The sequence below is a fragment of the Grammomys surdaster genome, unplaced genomic scaffold, assembly GCF_004785775.1.
Source record: "Grammomys surdaster isolate TR1022 unplaced genomic scaffold, NIH_TR_1.0 182, whole genome shotgun sequence".
Taxonomy (NCBI): Eukaryota; Metazoa; Chordata; class Mammalia; order Rodentia; family Muridae; genus Grammomys; species Grammomys surdaster.
Genome location: NW_021604627.1, coordinates 68,175 through 85,347, shown reverse-complemented (window position 1 = coordinate 85,347; position 17,173 = coordinate 68,175). Strand labels below are relative to the sequence as shown.

At 40.1% G+C, this 17,173-nt stretch overlaps 2 protein-coding genes across 2 annotated transcripts; both read right to left on the bottom strand.

Annotated features, from left to right (window-relative positions):
* Positions 1–4,031: 4,031 nt before the first annotated feature.
* Positions 4,032–4,376, bottom strand: LOC114621531 (histone H2A-Bbd type 1-like). Its single transcript, XM_028767830.1, has one exon. It carries the CDS (start codon positions 4,374–4,376, stop codon positions 4,032–4,034), a length of 345 nt encoding a protein of 114 aa, XP_028623663.1.
* Positions 4,377–6,521: 2,145 nt separating this feature from the next.
* On the bottom strand, positions 6,522–7,063 carry Hypm (huntingtin interacting protein M). Its single transcript, XM_028767834.1, has one exon. The coding sequence runs from the start codon at positions 6,983–6,985 to the stop codon at positions 6,632–6,634; it is 354 nt and encodes a 117-aa protein (XP_028623667.1). The 5' UTR covers positions 6,986–7,063; the 3' UTR covers positions 6,522–6,631.
* Between the last annotated feature and the right edge of the window lie 10,110 nt (positions 7,064–17,173).

Genomic DNA, 17,173 nt, shown 5'->3' with positions numbered 1-17,173 from the left:
GCTACATAGCAACATCTTATTACAAACAACTGAAAATAAATAAATATTAACAAAGAATGGAAAAATAGGATGTAGTGTTTAACTGTTTCTTGTCTCACCATTATGAGGAATAAATAGCTATAGGCTCTTATCTTTTCAAGCTCCCATGACCTTATTGCAAATGTTCCAATATCCTGGCCATTTTATTTGTATCTTTCCTTAAGCCATCTTAAATTTAGATACTTATCATAATACTTCAAAATACATTTCATAGTTAGGATTTTCTCCCCACCCCAAACCTTTGGAAGGTTACAAATATTTATTTATTCTGTCATTTTGTGATGAACAAAGTGTTACAAAAAGATGTATCTGATATATTAGTAGTCATTAATTACATTAAAAAGTTTCTCAGTCTAAATCACTCAGCCTCTAACTGTATTCTAAACACATATTCTTACATACACAAATAAATGTAGCTCTCACCCTCATCAAAGAAGCTTCTTTTTGCAGAAGACAAAGACCAATATAGAAAGTCACAACTGGTCAAAATCCAGAGTAGTTGACCCTGGGATTCTCAGCCCTAAATGGGATAGCTACAAAGCAACCTCTACATCTAAATCTCAGGGAACAACTCAGAAGAGGGCTGGAGAAGATTGTAAGAGCCAGAGAATGAACAACCCTGCTGCTCTTCTGCACATAGCATCTATGAAATTTCGATAATATGGTTGTGTAAGCAAAACCCACATCATGATAACATGACTCAACATATCAGCACATTTTTTTCATAAGAACAGGTTTTTATTATATTATAGTTTCTTGCCTGAAACTCACTATGTAGGTCAACCTGGCCTTAAACTCACTGAGATCTACCTGCCTCTGCCTTCTGAGTTCCAGATTAAAGATAGTTTGTTACCATTCCTTGAAAAATAAATAAATGAATAAAATTTTAATTTAAAAATATGTTCTCAAGACCTGCCACAGATTATATTTGTATACTATTTCATTTATAGAGTATATATAATAATTATACCTGTTTCAGAAAACACTGTGCTATTTCAATATAATATATATTATTTAGTGCTCAAATTAGGGTATGGGAACTATTATTAAAAATTTTAGAAAGTGTGTCACTAGATCAGTGACCCCAAACCTGTGGGTCATGACCCCTTTGGGGGGTCACATATCATATATCCTGCATAACAGATATTTATCTTATGATTCATAACATGGAGAAAATTACAGTTATGAAGTAGCAACAAAAATATCATGGTTGGGGGTCACCACAGCATGAGGAACTATATTAAAGGGTCACAGCATTAGGAAGACCGAGAACCACTAAACTAGACAATTGTGAGTGATGATTATCTTTAATGTACCAGTGCTTTTGCAGTACTTTCCTTGCAGACAGTGGTAAGCACCACTATAGTGGCATGATTTTAGTTGTTATCTCTCTCTCTCTCTCTCTAAATATAGGCATCTATTTATATTTATTGAGTTAGGGATTGAACCTAAGGCCTCACTCGTGTTGTACAAGCTTCCTGACACTGAGCTGTATCCCCAGCCGTCAGTTACTAAGGTAGATGTTTGGTTATAACCTGTATTAGTTTGTGTCCTCTATCTTTTAGATGTTTTCAAATAAAAAAGCACATCAAACTGATCTTTGCCAGTGATTAAAATACGGATGCTCAGGACTTGCACAACGCTCATGAGAAAATAAAGTAGATTGTTTTGCTTACAAATATTTTGATCAACAATCTACCCTTAATGACTTTATAATTTTATTTTGCATAACATGGAAAGATTATTTGACTTTAAGTTGCATTCTTCTTGCTATACAATTGTATAAAATGAGTGTCTACTTGTGAAAACCCATGTTTCCTATAAAACCCATAGGCATAGCTCACCACAATGTTTAAAGTGAGTACCCCTGTTGATCCTTGATTCTACAACTGCTTCACTAGCAATGGCTGAATCAAGTCCAAATTCCAAACCTTGCCCAGAAAAGAAACTATCTAAAAGAGACCAGGAACCTTTAAACTACTGCGTGAACTATAAAACCTACACACAACTGTTCATTCTATATATTTAACCAACCTATCTTCTATAACTTCTATCGTATTAGATCAATTCCTCTTTGATGCTGTCCTGTGACATAACCCGAGGACTATGTTTAAGACTACTATAAGCTACAGGCACAAGCCAAATAAATGGTTTTTCAACATCAGATAGCTGTTTAACCAACTAAGTACTCTAGGCCTGAGAACTAGGCTGTTCACACAAAGAACATTACTTGAGACAAGTTATATGCATATAATGTGTAATTCCATGGCATCTTCACTGCCAGCCACTGGACTAGAAGAAACCAATGTTCCATAGCCAGTTAGATCTGCCTAAATTGTAGGTCTTAGGCCAAATAGCATTCATATACAATTGTTCAATGTACCAGTGTGCACAAAAAAACCCTAAAGCATATATCCCACACAGCATTCTTTCTTAAAATGAGTCAGAAAATTAAATTCTTCTAAAGGAAAACATAGATCATAGTTTCTATTTTGTATATTTCCTTCTGGTTTCACCATTATCCCTCAGTGTTCATTCAACACTCCTGATCCTTAAAGTTAATGCTAACAGTGGTCCACTCAATGCTCAATGGCCTCCTCCCAACAACTGCCATCACCTACTGACCTGAAGCATTTCCACCCAAGAATGATGTCTTCCCCACCACAGTCCATGTTTTCACTAATCCCTCTCCAGAGAGCAGTACCATACTAGTCATCCCAAGGTCTTCTACATTCATAGACTACCAGGACAGCTTTTGTAAAGAGAAGAAGCCCTGACTCTGACTTGACCCTAAGACCAGGGCCAAGGAAGGGATACCCTGACCCTAACTTGATCCCAAGACCAGGGCCAAAGAAAGAACACACTGACCCCAAGACTGGAGCCAAGGAAAGAACACACTGACCCAGACTTGACCCTAAGATGGGGGCCCAAGAAAAGAACACACTGACTCCAAGTTGACCCCAAGATCAGGGTGAAGGAAAGGACACAATGACCCACACTTAACCCCATGACTAGGGCCAAAGAAAGGATATTCTGACCCTGAATTGACCCCAAGCCCTAAACCTAGGGCCAAGAAACAGAGCTCCACTGATCCCTGATCCATGAGCTTGCTCTAGAAACCCACTAATCCCTGAATAGGAAAACCCACCTATTCAAACTCCCCCAAGCTCAGGCACTGAAATGTCACCAATCCTCACCCTGGAAATCTCCACCCTGTAAAGCTCTGCCACTCTAAGAAACTCCATATAAACTCTGCCCTTCTGCTCCCTTCCCTGCTGTTTCTTGCCCAAGCAGAGATAGACAGCCTCCTGGGTTTTCTCCTCCCAATAAATCCTTCTTGTGAGGTTTGTTGTGTGATGTGACTTTGTGGTATTCCATGTTTTGAGACTGCCAGGATACCTCTTGGATCAGAGCTGTAGCACTGGCAGGAAGAGAGCTTTTACTGGGGAAAGCCTCACTATACAGGAGCAGAGGTGTAATAGTTTGCGCAGGGAAGCCATTCCCCGAAGAAGCAGAACTGTCACACTTTTACTAGGGACCCCAGACTACCAGACTTCTGCCCCAGTCAGAACAGGACTGTAACACTTTTGGAGACAGTGTCTTCTTCCCTGCAGCAGCAGAAGCAGAGCTGTAACACTTCTGTAGCGGAAGCCTTTCCGTCTGAGCTGCAACACTTACACTCTGTCCTCTTCATCTGCCACCTTTTCATACCAAGGCCACTGCTCACATCATCCCCATCAAAACCTCCCCCCAGAAATCACAGTTTCTGTGCCACCCCCTACCTCAACCAACCCAACCCAATCCTACACCTGTTGGGTGTTGATGATCACCCGTATCCCCAAATGACGCACTGAAATGAATCAGAATCACTAGAAATCGTTTAGACACTTTAATAAAATGTCCAACAAAATCCCTCCTTCACCAGCAAGGAAGACATTGAGGTTGAACTGAGACTTTAAGATGGGATTCCAGCCTCTGTGATTCCAGCATCATCACTTTTCGCTGGGTCCTGGTGTTTCACTGGGTCCTGGTATTTCATCAATCAAATATTTGTTGTCTTTGAAGAGTTGGATGAGCTCCTTGTTGTTCAGAACTGCCTTGATCAGGTGCTTTTGGGTAATGACATTGTTGCCGCTGTTGCGAGCCTCCTTGCCAGCCAGGTCAAGTATGTTGGATGTCAAATACTTGAGCACTCCCATGAGGAAAACAGATGCTGAAGTGTTCAGCCTTTTCGAAAAGTATATTTTTCGAAGGGCACGTTCTACTTTGCTAACAGAGAACTGCAGCTCTGCTCTTGAGGAGCAAGCTTTTCTAGCCTTCAGTCTTTTATCGTCCATTTTGCATGATGGATGATGGTATGTATTCTGATCTGGTGTCTCCCAAAACAGCAGTTTTTATAGCCAGCAAGTGTCATCGCTGCTCCTCCTTGGTCAGAAAGAGGCTTTTGTGACAACAGACTTTATGATGTCATGAGTGCCCACTGGGTGCTCTGGTCCTCCTTCAGTCTACAAGAGCCTATGCTAGGGAATTGTTCATATACCCATTTCAGGGAAAATCATTCTACTTTATTTCAACATTACAGCAAAACATTGTTTTTCAACTAAAACTGTTCATCCCACTTTAGCATACCATTTCACCTTCTATGATTCCAGCATTGCCTTTGACATTATGTGAATCCTTTTGTAAACTGTTGACCACTGACAGTTACAGTTTGAACATGAAATGTCCCCCATAGGCAAAAGAGTAATGTCAAAGAATCCATTAAAATATTTAGACTATGATCAATGTCCAATGTGTAAAATGGGGTTTGGCATATGGTTATAGCTCAATTATAGAAAAATAGCCTTCTGAATCAATTTCAGGGCAGTATTGTAGGAGAAAGGCCTTATCTAGGAGAAGCCATAGTAGGTGTACCCAAGCCACCCATACTGAGAAGTGCTCCCTTGATTCAAACACCAGCTCCTAACCACAGCTTTCAGCATGGTAAACATGGCACTAGCAGGCTTGCCCTTCTCCCCCATTCTCTCTGTCTTTCTAAAAAACAAAAACAAAGATTTGAGGTTACACGCTTAAAGCTAGCCACCAAGGTCTATTCTCTTATTTGGCCACTTTCTCCTCCTGCAGTTCTCACTCGAAGTTCAACTATCAAAGTACTGAAGTCCAGCAATTGAAAGCTCTCTCTAGCTGTCCTAATTAACCTATTCAATTAAAATCAAATACCTCATCACGACATGAGGTTTCACCTTTTACCTCTATAAACTGCCATTTGCCTACAGGCCATGTCTGTCTCCTCTATCCAGAGGCAGATTTTTTCTCTCTCCCCTACTTCTGGGACAAGTATCCCTTGCCCCCCTTATTCTCTTCCCCTTCTCCCTTGTCCTCTATCTCCTCTTTGTTTCTTATTCCTTTCCTCATGTCCCTTTGAGGGAAATAAATCTCATTTGTGCTGAGAACTTGGTCTTTGCGGTCCCAAGCAGATACTGACCCTGTCAAGATGGATTAAACATGTTGGATGAACAGCTCTGTGTGATCAAGTAGTTTTCATTTCTCAGACTTTGTTTAGTGCCTCGGGTATAATTTGGAGGTTGGACTTGTTTGATTCCCTATTGGCAAGCCTTTACAGAGACAAAAGGCCTAGGAGGGGATACATGTTCAGAGAATTAAGAGTTTATAGCTTCAAGTCTGAGATTCAACCGTGGGTCAAATATAAACGAAAACAGTATGATTCCTTCATCCAGATTTTTAAAAAAAGACTAGTATTCCCATTGATTATAACATTCTGAATTGGTCTGGGATAAAATAGACAAATGGACAGTAGAAATAGCTGGTAAGCTAGATTCTCTGCCATATTCTACCTAGAAGTGATTAGATTTCTATAAATCAGAGGCTCTCCAAAAAAAAAAAACCCTACAACAAAGAAAAACAAAAAAAATATCCTAAGACTAGATGTTTAACCATTTTACCTCTTCTAAAATGGATGTTTCCTTCTGGCTTCACCATCACAGCATCATCAAGTGAATACTCTGTCCCACTAACGTCCACTCATGTGGCTCATACCCACTGTTTGTACCCCTTCACTGATGCCCATTTCCTTCTGCTCTGAGACCTTCCATCCCATGAAAGAAGACTTCCTTGCACAATTTCTGCTTATCAGTAGTGTCTTTTATGTTACCATACTGAAAATACAACTTGTCAGTGAGGTTACAGCCAACTTTTATCTTCTCTGAAGCTTCTTTTGTACTCAGAGCCAACAAGGGAGCCTTCTCTGCCCTCCCCTCCACCCTCCCCTCCACCCTCCCCTCCGCCCAATTCCTCCTGCCAGGGTCATTACCCAAGCCACCCCCAGTGAGAAGTGCTCCCTTGATTCAAACACCCACTCCTAAGCATAACTTCCATCTTTAATTCTTTCCTTGGTATCTTGTGGATAACCTCCAACCCAAAGAGACAAGTTGAAATAAGTCAGAACAACTAGCTTTCATTTGAACATTTTATTAGTATTCATGGACACCAGGGGAGCCTACTCTGCTATTAGCCTTCATGGTTCTAGCCGAGTCTGTGAGGCTTCCCACCCTTGGGTTGTGTACCCCATTCTTTAGCCATTCCTTCTGGGTCCAGGCATCTCATCAAACAGAGAGAAAGGTGTGTTCTTGAAGGCTTGAGGGGATTCGCAGTCGTTGTCTCTCTGTCTCTCTCTATCTTGTGAAATATTTTGCTGGCTGTTGATGTTGGCTTCGGAGCCCACCACCTCCAGGATATAGTCGGTAAGGTAATCAAACATGGCAAGGAGGAAATCTGAAGTTGTGGAACCTAGGCAGGGGGTATATTGCTCCTCCTGCAGTAGGCGGTATACATAGTTCACAGGAACCTGTACCTCAGGCCTAGAAGAAGGATCTTCCATCTGCTTGTTGTCATTGCAAGACTTTTCTTGGCTTTTCTTCCCCGACATGATGATTTGATGGATTGGGCTCCGGTAAGCTCTGCCTGGTTCACCAGCAGGACTGGTTCTCTGAAGAAAATGTTCAGTCAGGCCCATGGCACCCCCAGCTTCTGCACCTCATTGGTCAGTTGCTACCTTTATGACATCTTAGGCTTTGAGATGTCATTGGTGCCTGGTGGGTTATGGGTTCTGACTAGGCCTCAGAGACTAGAAATATCTATCACAGCAGTGTGGCCATCCTACCCTGATTTTGAGGGAACTGTAACTCTCCTCAGTTTACACTTGAATTAACATTGTAGAAATAATAATGTGTTTATACTTGAAACTTTCTGTCTTTACACTCTTTCATTAATTACAGGGCAGTGATAAACATGTCAAATACATTTGCTGGTTTGACTGTCCTCTTCACACAGTGTTGAGATCCATTTTGGTTCAATTTACTTACTAAAATAGGCTTGGTTAACAAGCCTGTACACCTTTAAACATTTATTCCTTCAATATCTACATGAGTTTTATCCAATTTCCAAAACACCTTTTTCTTTTGAAGAGGAAATGCTCGGTGTGTTTCTGGTACATAAATGTTTGTAGCTGTACTTTGTGTTCCATTTAAGTCAGGATGTAGCTTTCTTAGATCTTGTTGGGTTAAAGTCAAGCAAGCCCCAGTTCCTTTTCTATTAATATCTTGTTTCTGCTTTTTGCTTGTGTTTTAGTTCACTTATAAGCGATAACTTTCCTATTCCAAAAGAAAGAAAGTATAATGAAATGAATCTTCAATCCAGTCAATGTCAAAACCCAACTATGTAAAACATCATTGAATATCAGGGCAGAACAATAACCTCATGAGATGTGATATCATTTTCCCTGGCTCTATTGATTCCATTACTTTATCTATAGCCAGATATGTTCCCCCTGGACTCTCCAATAGTTTCTTTGAAACATGTGTCCTTTGAGAGGTAGCACAAGGTTCCAAGTGAGTAATCTTATCCACTGTTGTTCTTCACAAAGTTTAAGAATCCCACAGACTTCCGTGATTTCATCTTCTGTTGCCTTCAGTCTACTCTGACATTATTTTTGTTGATATAACATTTCCCAAAGCTTATAGATCTATATAACTCATTCATCAGACATTAGATTCCTTCACAGGTCCTTAATCAAAGTAAAGGGTAGATCCAGTCTACAGATCCAGAGAGAGTAAGCAACAAGGAGGGCTCTAGGGGTAATACCTGAATATCCCTGGGAAGAGAAGATAGAATAAATTATGTGGGTAGACAAGGGATAAGTGATGAGGGAACAGGAAGGATCAGGTTGGGGAGGAAGCAATGGAGTACAGGGAGAGACTACTGGAACTTGGGGGTGGGCTTGAGGGACAATGCAGAAACCTAGAGCAGTAGAAACTTCCTGGAACTTATATGAGAATGACTCTGATGAAGACTTCTAGAAATGAAGGATATGGAGCCTGAACCAGCCATCTACTATAACCCACCAGGCAAGGTATCCAAGGGTAGGATTGGAATACCAACCCAATCACAAAACCTTTGACCCACAATCTGTCCTGCCTAAAAGATGTGCTAAGGCAATAATGGCTTCTAGGAGTGGCCAACCAATGACTGGTCTACCTTGAGGCCCATTCCACAAGAGGAAGCCCGTACCAGACACTACTTGGATAGCCAGGAACCAGAAGCTGGATGGCCCAGAGACCTAGGGTAGAACCAAACAAGACTGGCAAATAAGATCAATGAAAAAATTCATAATGATATTCTGTTATATTCATAGATTAGTGCCTTGTCCACTCATCATCAAAGAGGCTTCCTCCAGCATGTGATGGGAGCAAGTGTAGAGACCTACAGCCAAACGTCAGGCATAACTCCAGGAAGGCCCTGCAGGAGAGAGGGGGAAAGGATTGTAGGAGCCAGAGGGGTTGAGGACACCAGGACAACAAGGTCCACAGAGCCAACTAGGCAGAGCTCATAGAGCTCACAGAGACTAAACTAGCGATCACAGAGCCTGCATGAGCCTGTGCTAGGTCCTCACATATATATTGTGGTTGTTTAATGTGGTGTATTTATGGGACTCCTAACAATGGGGGTTAGGGTAATTTCTACTCTTTTACCTGCTCTTGGGACGCTTTTCCCCGTATTGGGTTGCCTCATCCAGTCTTAATATGAAAGTTTGGGCCTAGTCTTATTGCATCTTTTTATGCCATATTTAGTTGGTATCCCTTGAAGGGCTGCTCTTTTTGAAAGGAAAACGGAGGAGCAGTGGATCTGAGAGAGGGGAGGTGGGTAGGGGATCAGGAGAAGTGGAAGGAATGGAGGTTGCAGTGGGGATGTATTCTATGAGAGGAGAGAGAGAGAAAGAGGGAGGGAGGGAGGGAGGGAGGGAGAGAGAGAGAGAGAGAGAGAGAGAGAGAGAGAGACTGACTATCTCTAAGTCTTGATGACACTGAGAAATATACAACATGTCTCTTCAAAATAGCCACTATGTGACTGGACACTTCCATGTTTTGGTTTCTCAAGGGCATTAGCACAAATATGTTTAGCCATATTCTTGACCCAATCTACAGAGGACCACTTCCAAGAGCAAATATGTTTGTTTGTTTGTTTCTCATAGCATTCACACAATTCCAAATTATCTACACATCTTCCATTCTTTATTAACAACAAAAAAGTTACCATTAAATTCACCACATCTAGAAATTAACTCATTAGAAGCAACACTGATCAATGAGGACTACAGAGTCCTAATGTCCTTCCCAGCCTCCTAGCAAGTATGACTTCACAGTAACAGGCCTGGTGCCATCTTCAGCTTCAGCAGTAAGAGAAGAATAGGGAGAATGGGGAAAGTACGGGGGAGGTGGAAAGGAGTAGACAGAGGGGAGGAGAAGATGATGGATGCTATGGATCTGTTATGGATTTGAGAAGCACCAGAGAGCAAATATCTTAATGTTTATCATTTGCAGTGTGAGGAGGATGAGACTTTCACATAACCAAACCCTGGTTCCTTTCTCCTTAGCAGCTCTTCCTTTTTTTTTTTTTTTAATCATTTTACTCTAAGCAGTAGTGTAGGAGAGGAGACAGTGATTTCAACAGCTTATTTGGAAATCTGTTCAACTAAATAAATATTCACATTGATTAGTCACAAGCCAGTTTTTTTTCCAAGCATAGTAAGAGATAATTCAGCTAAAAATTTCCCTTTACAAGTATAGAGAAGACACTAACAGGAGACCAACTGTTAGAGTATGCAAAGAAAAAAGCTAGAGAGGAGAGATATTCTGAAAGAGGTAGTATAGAACATCCATACACTAATACATCATCAAGTGATTCTTGACTGTGGCTGCTTAGTTAAAAGTAAACCAGAAAAGCAACCTGGGGGCCCTAAATCCTCTACAAATCTAAACAATAAAAATCATGATAGTAAATACAGCATTTGTGTGTTCCTAGTCCAAAGCTAACAAATGAGATGAGAACACAGAACCAATTTGATTAGCCATCTCCTATCTCAAACACCCATGATGAGGATGGAAAACATACAGAACACATTTGAAACTGAGCCTCTAGACAAGTAAAACAGCAATAAATGTGGTTACTTCTTCCCACCTGTGTTCTTCAGAGGATGTAAAACACAGTTTTCACACTCAAGAGTAATGAGATCCTTGGTCCAACCTCAAAGCAATTGACTATTTGATATGTCAGTGATCCATGTGCCTAGTCTGTAATACCATGTGACCAGTCAGTGGTACTTTGTGCCCAGTTGGCGGTAGTCTGTGCTTAAGTGGTGGTACAGTATGCCCAGTTAGTTGATGATATTGTGTGCCAAGTCAGTGGTTTTGTGTGCCTAGTTGATGATACTGTGTCCAGTTGACAATCTAAGGTACATCAATCTACTTCTTTATAAAAAGCTACCTTATTCCTTTCCCTAGTCTTGGCTTCACTCTTTGGAAAAAATGTTCTAGAGAAGGTAACTCCTAACCTTTGATTTCCTCATCCAAAGGGACCTTAGTGATTCTCCAATAACAGATTTGGTGCTGTGATATAGATGTACAAGGGTGACTTAGACATAATGTAATACACTCCTTACCTACTCTGTAGCTTGAGGTGCCACCACTCCTCCCCTAGTACCCTCCTGGAGCAAATCTCTTCTCTATCCCCTCTATTTCCCTTATGATAGTCCCCTCTACTTCCTCAACTTACTTCCTTGTTTGGGTTTGGGCTGGTCTTTCTAGGGGTTACTTTTCTGGCCTCTCTGCTTTTCCTGGATTCTACTGCCTAGGATCCTCTCCAGTTCCCCCTTTCCCTTTCCTGGAGCTCTTGCCACCAGGATGTCACCATCTCCCTGGCCTGAGTTTCAGTTCCCTTTCCCTCACCTCAAACCCTTCATGTTCATTCTTGCACCTCCCTCTTCTACAACATTAATCATTTGAGGGCTCTCTGGTGACATCTGCCTCCTCTCCTTTCCTGTTCTTCTTGTCTCAGCTGCCTCAGAAGAACCCGTAACTACTTGTTGTCCCAATCCTGGCTTTTAAGAAGTCATCATGGTCAATGCCAGTGGCTTCAAGTCCTCATCCTGTACCCATGTTCTCTTCTAAAGCCACTGCTCTCTTCTGTAGCTACAGTAGTCCCAGAATAGCCCAGAGGGTGCCCCTGTTCATGACAACTGTCTCTCTAAGTAACACTATTGATCTCTCTGTCTATGGACACTCCACCACAGTCCTGCTTGTTTCCCTGACTACTTCACAACTTGCTTTCTTGAACTCTGGTCAAAGCTGTCTTAGTGTCACAGGCATTCCATCATCTCACTTTCTCTGGCCGTGACTTCTGTACTTGTACTTTTGTCAACTAGACAAAACCTGGAGTCATCTGAGAAGATGGAGCATGAGGAACTGAATTCATTAAATTGTCCTGTAGGCAAATCTGTAAGGGTATTTTCTTGATTGGAGATTGATGAGGAGAGGGCCAGGGCACTGTAAAAATACAAGCCCTGAGATATTGGTCCTGGCATATATTACAAAGGTCTAGAAATCCATTGCCAACATCATCCTAAATGAAAAAAAAAGGTTGCAGCAAGCTCACTGAAGACAGGAATTAGACAGGAATATCTACTAGCCACATTCCCATTGTGACCTAAATACTAAATAGAGCACTAAGGCAAGAGGAGGAAACTAAAAGGCACATAAATGGAGAAAGAGGTCATCAAATTAACCTTATCTATAGATGACATGATGCTACTATATATTAGCAATCCCAAAAATTCTACCAGAAAACTTCTAGAAATGATAAATTCAGCAGCGTGACACAATACAGAATCAACTTGCACAAAGAAATAGCTTTTTTATACTCCAATAACAAACATACAGAGAAAAAGTACAGACATACTTCCAGTATGTACAATAGCTTCAAATAAAATAACTCAGAATAAACCTAGCTAAGAAAATGAAGGATATGTACAATTAAAACAGTAAACCTCTTAAGAAAGAGAAAAAGATACTAGAAAATGAAAATACAGCCCATACTCATGTATTGGTGAAATAATACTGTAAAAATGAGCATTTTACTTCAAAAGCTATTTACAGGATCAATAGAATCCCTTTCAACATCTTTAGTAAATGATTCTGGGAAAACTGGGTGTCCAAATGCGGAAGATTAAAATTATAGTCATAGCTCTCATTTTTGCACAAAGACTAAGTCCAAATGGATCAAAGACCTAAATGTGAAACCTGAAACTCTGAAACTGATAAAAGAAAACATCTACAGTGCCCTGCATGATACAGATATAAGAATGAAGTTTCTGAATCAGACTTCATTTGCCCCCAAATTAAGGCCAACTACTGATGAATGGGACTTCATGAAACTAAAACGCTTCTGCACAGCTAAAGAAATAATCATCTGAGTGAAGAGGAAGTCCACGGAATCTTTGTTAGGTAGATATCTGACAGAAGATTAGTATCCAGATTATAGAAAGAACTCATAAACCAAATACTTAATCAACAACAACAACAAAAACAAACAAACAAACAAACAAAGAAAAAACCCAAATGAGTCATTCAAAAATGGGCCCGGGACCAGAATAAAGAATTCTCCAAAGAAGAAACACATGGCTCAGAAAATATCTCAAAATATATTCATCATCCCTAGCAATTAGGGAAGTACAAATTGAAACAGCTTTGAGAGTCCATCTTACTGCAGTCAGAATGGCCAAGACAATGACAAACAACTGGCACCAAATGCTGGAGGGTTGTGGGGAAAAAGAACCCCAGTTACTGTTAGTGTGGTTGCAAACTGGTGCAGCCACTATGAACATCAATGTGGACAATTCTCGAAATGCTAAAAATAAATCTACCACTCCTTGCTATGTGCTTACTCCACAGATACTTGCTCAGCCGTATCCATTGCTGCACTATTCACAGGGGCTAGGAAATGGAAACAACCTAAATAACTTTTAACAGTTGAAGGGATAATGAAAATATTGACTATTACACCACGGAAAACTAGTCAGTTGTAAAGGAAAATTAAATCATGAACTTTTCAGGTAAGTGGATAAAACTAGGAAAGATCATATTGAGTAAAGTAAGTCAGACCCAGAAAGACAAACGTCCTATGTTTTCTTTCATCTGAAGCTACCAGCTCCAAGTTTTCAGATGTGAGTACATAGCCTGGAATAACTGTAGAAACTAGCAAAGTAAAAGGGAACAACTGCCAGAATACAGGGCAGAGGAGCAATAGAGAAGGGAATAGTACACATGATCTGATCAGGACATAGAGAAAAGGAGGTGGATTTAATTAAAGAGGGGAAGATGGATAAATACAGAAGAAAGGAGGAGGATATCAAATAACAGATAGGATATCTGAAAATCTCAAAAGGAATCATACAAGTGACTATTTAAATTAAAAACTATGATATGTGAGACTGTGTATAAATATGCGTATATACTTTAAATAAAAAGGCAAAGTCCATCTAACAAAAACTCAACCCCGGATATGAGAAGCCCCTTTTGGCATTGTTGCTTACCTGTTCTCCAAGAGACTCTTCAAGCCTACACCTATGACTATTGCCCTTGGTTGGTCCCCAGAAATGGAAAGTAAGTCCCTGTTTCTGAAGACACCGTTCACTTCAGGCAAGGAACTAAAAGGCTGCTGATCTGGAACTTACCTTAATGACTCCTCCCTGAGAACTAGCTTTCATCTTTTAGGTTATGGGAACACACCTAAAGGGGAGAAGCTACCAACAGTCCTACCCAACTCTGATGCCTATTAACCACAACAACAATAAGCATGGCACCATAACTCTAGAGATCCAATAAAGCCATTCCCACCTTGGCGGTAACCAACAGCTCTCTAGTTGTACCTAGGACTCACTCAAAAAGAGCCAAGTGTCCAGCGCGAATGGAGTCATGGACCTTGAAAGAGAATCTACAACCACCAATTTACTAAACCAACATCATCTTTAACTATACTCTACATATATGTTCTTATACCCACAGACAAATGTAATCAACACTTTGCACCAAGGAAATGTCTCTTTGCAACAGATGGAGACCATTCCAGAAAACCATGTCCAATCAAGGTGACAGGTTGAGGAGTCCAGTGTCAACGGATGCATCCATAAAATAACTCCTCAAACTCAGAGAACATTGTGGAAGTGAAGCCAGAGAGATTGTAGGATCCAGAGGACTCAGAGAGTTTGCTGTGAGATTGATTCTCCTAACAAGGTCAAAAGTTACATCAATGAAGTCTCACCACTATGACTGCCTAAACATAAGCTAAACAACAATAATAATAGACGTGCCAACATGGAGGGGGAATGACTGTGAGGTCTCAGGCCTACACAAAGAACTATAGGCAATGAAGGAAGGGTGAGTGGGAGAAATGATCTTCTCCAGAAAAGAGTATACCAATTGGCTATCCAACGCCAATACCCCATACCAATATTCTTCAACCAATTAGTTGTTGTTACATGTATATAATATATTCCTAAATTATATATATTAATAATATATTAATATATCATGGGTTACTATATATAAAAGGTTACTATATAGAGAGATATTAATTAAATATATTATGCATGTAACAACAAATAATGAAAAAGGAGGCCATAACTTTGAAGAAGGCAAGGTGGTATGGAAGGGTATATGGGAGTGGAGTTTGATAAGAAAAAAAGAGAGAGGGAAATGATGTGATAAAAGGGAAAACAGTAGCTAAGGAAGCCAGTGGCAGCAAACCAGTAACCCTTTGTTTTAGCTTCAGTTCCTGACTTGAATTTCCTCAATGACACGGATTTTAATATGTAGTTCAACTAAAGCCCTTCTCCCACAGATAGAGTGCCTTAATCATAGCAATAAAAAAAAAACATCCTAGGACAGCCACTTCAGTATCCCTAGCCTCTGTAGATTGCGAACATAAGTGTCCCAGTTAGGTCATGGGATACCTGAGGCTTACAGAGTTTGCATTCACCTGGCTGAATGCTCTTGATTTTATTTCTTGAATTTGTGCTAGTCATCAAGCTCTTCACTATAAGCCTTGCTATTTGCAGACTTGGAATCCAGGAACCATTGATTCTTCCATATTCACTTGGCAGGTCACATGTATCCTTAACTACTGTCAGGTTGACATGAAGATTATAAAGGAGAACAATTTAATCTTATGTGGCATGAACGTAAATTAAACAAAATAAAACAACTTTCTAAGTGGAGGATGGGAGTACCTTTTTCAGTGTGAGGGGTTCATCCAAAGCTAGGAATTCTTGTAGCCCACAGAATATGGTATATAACTCTATTACAGAGGTCATGGGACATAATTAGGAATTAAGATTTTAAATTATGCCATCATTGGGTTGGAAGTACACTAAGAAACTTAGGCAAATATGCCAATAGAAATTCCAAATTCGTACTGATAGAGAAACACTGGGGACAGTAGACAGTCATTGTCAGAAATTACTTTGTGTGAACACCCTGGCAAGCACAAAAACAAGATAATTTGGGGGATGCTCCAGAGATTTTTTTCTGTATCATTATCCCCATTTGGCTTCTTGTTTTCTTTCCTTTTTAAAGAAAACAAGTCACTTTGGACCAGTTTGAGGAGACCAGTGCCCATAGCAACAACAAAAGAATCATCTATCCCCTGCTTGTCTTCTCTTCCCTAGACTAAAGAACCAGCCATTAAATACCCAGAAGTTACAGTTAGGGTGCACACTTTATCATTTGAAAGATTCTGAACCTAAACCATAAAGAAAAGCATCCTCTTCTTTGTGGGCAATTGGAAAAGTGGTCTGAAGTGCCCTTTGAGAGAACCCAATTTATATTTTAAAATTGAAATTATCTAATCTTGTGGCCAAACAGATTTGTTGATTTAAAGTTGTTGGTTTAAAAAAAAGTCTCCAATGCTTGTGTGTATTTAATAACTTATATTCAAGGTACAAGATCCGTGATTTCTAGGCTTAAGTTTCCTGAGTTTTCATTAAGACACAAACAGGTGGGATTGGCTGAGGAGAACATGACTCAGTTCCATTGGTTTCCTGGACCAACTCCAACAGTGGGCTGTCCATTCTTGATGCACGGTGAGCTATTGCCAATAGCAGCTCTATTTGAAAACCTTCATACCTTTGTAAGAAAGAGAATATCATACCTGTGTTTTCATGTGACACATTGAAAGAAATTTGAGGGAAAATAAAGATCTGGTATAGAAAAATATCAAAGCAAGACTTCACAGTTCACTTTAAAAGAGTAAGAAGCTACATACCTAATTCAAGGCAGCATCTGTTCAGTAGACAATTACAGTAAAGAGAGGGAGAAGTACTTGGCTGCTTTGACATACCGTTCTTTTCTCCATACCTAATTCCTCCATCATTTCGCTAATTCAGTGATTCTCAATCTGTGGGACATAATCTTTTGGAACTCAAATGACTCTTTCACTGGGATCACCTAAGACCATCAGAAAACACTGATATTCACATTATGATTCATAAGACTACCAAAATTAGTTATGAAGTAGCAATGAGCACAATTGTATGGTTGGGGATCATCACAACGTGAGAAACTTCATTGAAGGGTCTCAGCATTAGGAAGGGTAAGAACCGCTGCACTAATTAAATATTGATGCAATTAGTTGTAGATATTATAATATTCGATCTCACATCATTCTACAGCTTAATAGTGACAAGCCCAGCATGTTACTGGCACAAAGACAAATATGTTGACAAATA

Coding starts and splice junctions, on each gene's coding strand:
- Hypm (XM_028767834.1), bottom strand. CDS start 6,985: ATGTCGGGGAAGAAAAGCCAAGAAAAGTCTTGCAATGACAACAAGCAG.
- LOC114621531 (XM_028767830.1), bottom strand. CDS start 4,376: ATGGACGATAAAAGACTGAAGGCTAGAAAAGCTTGCTCCTCAAGAGCA.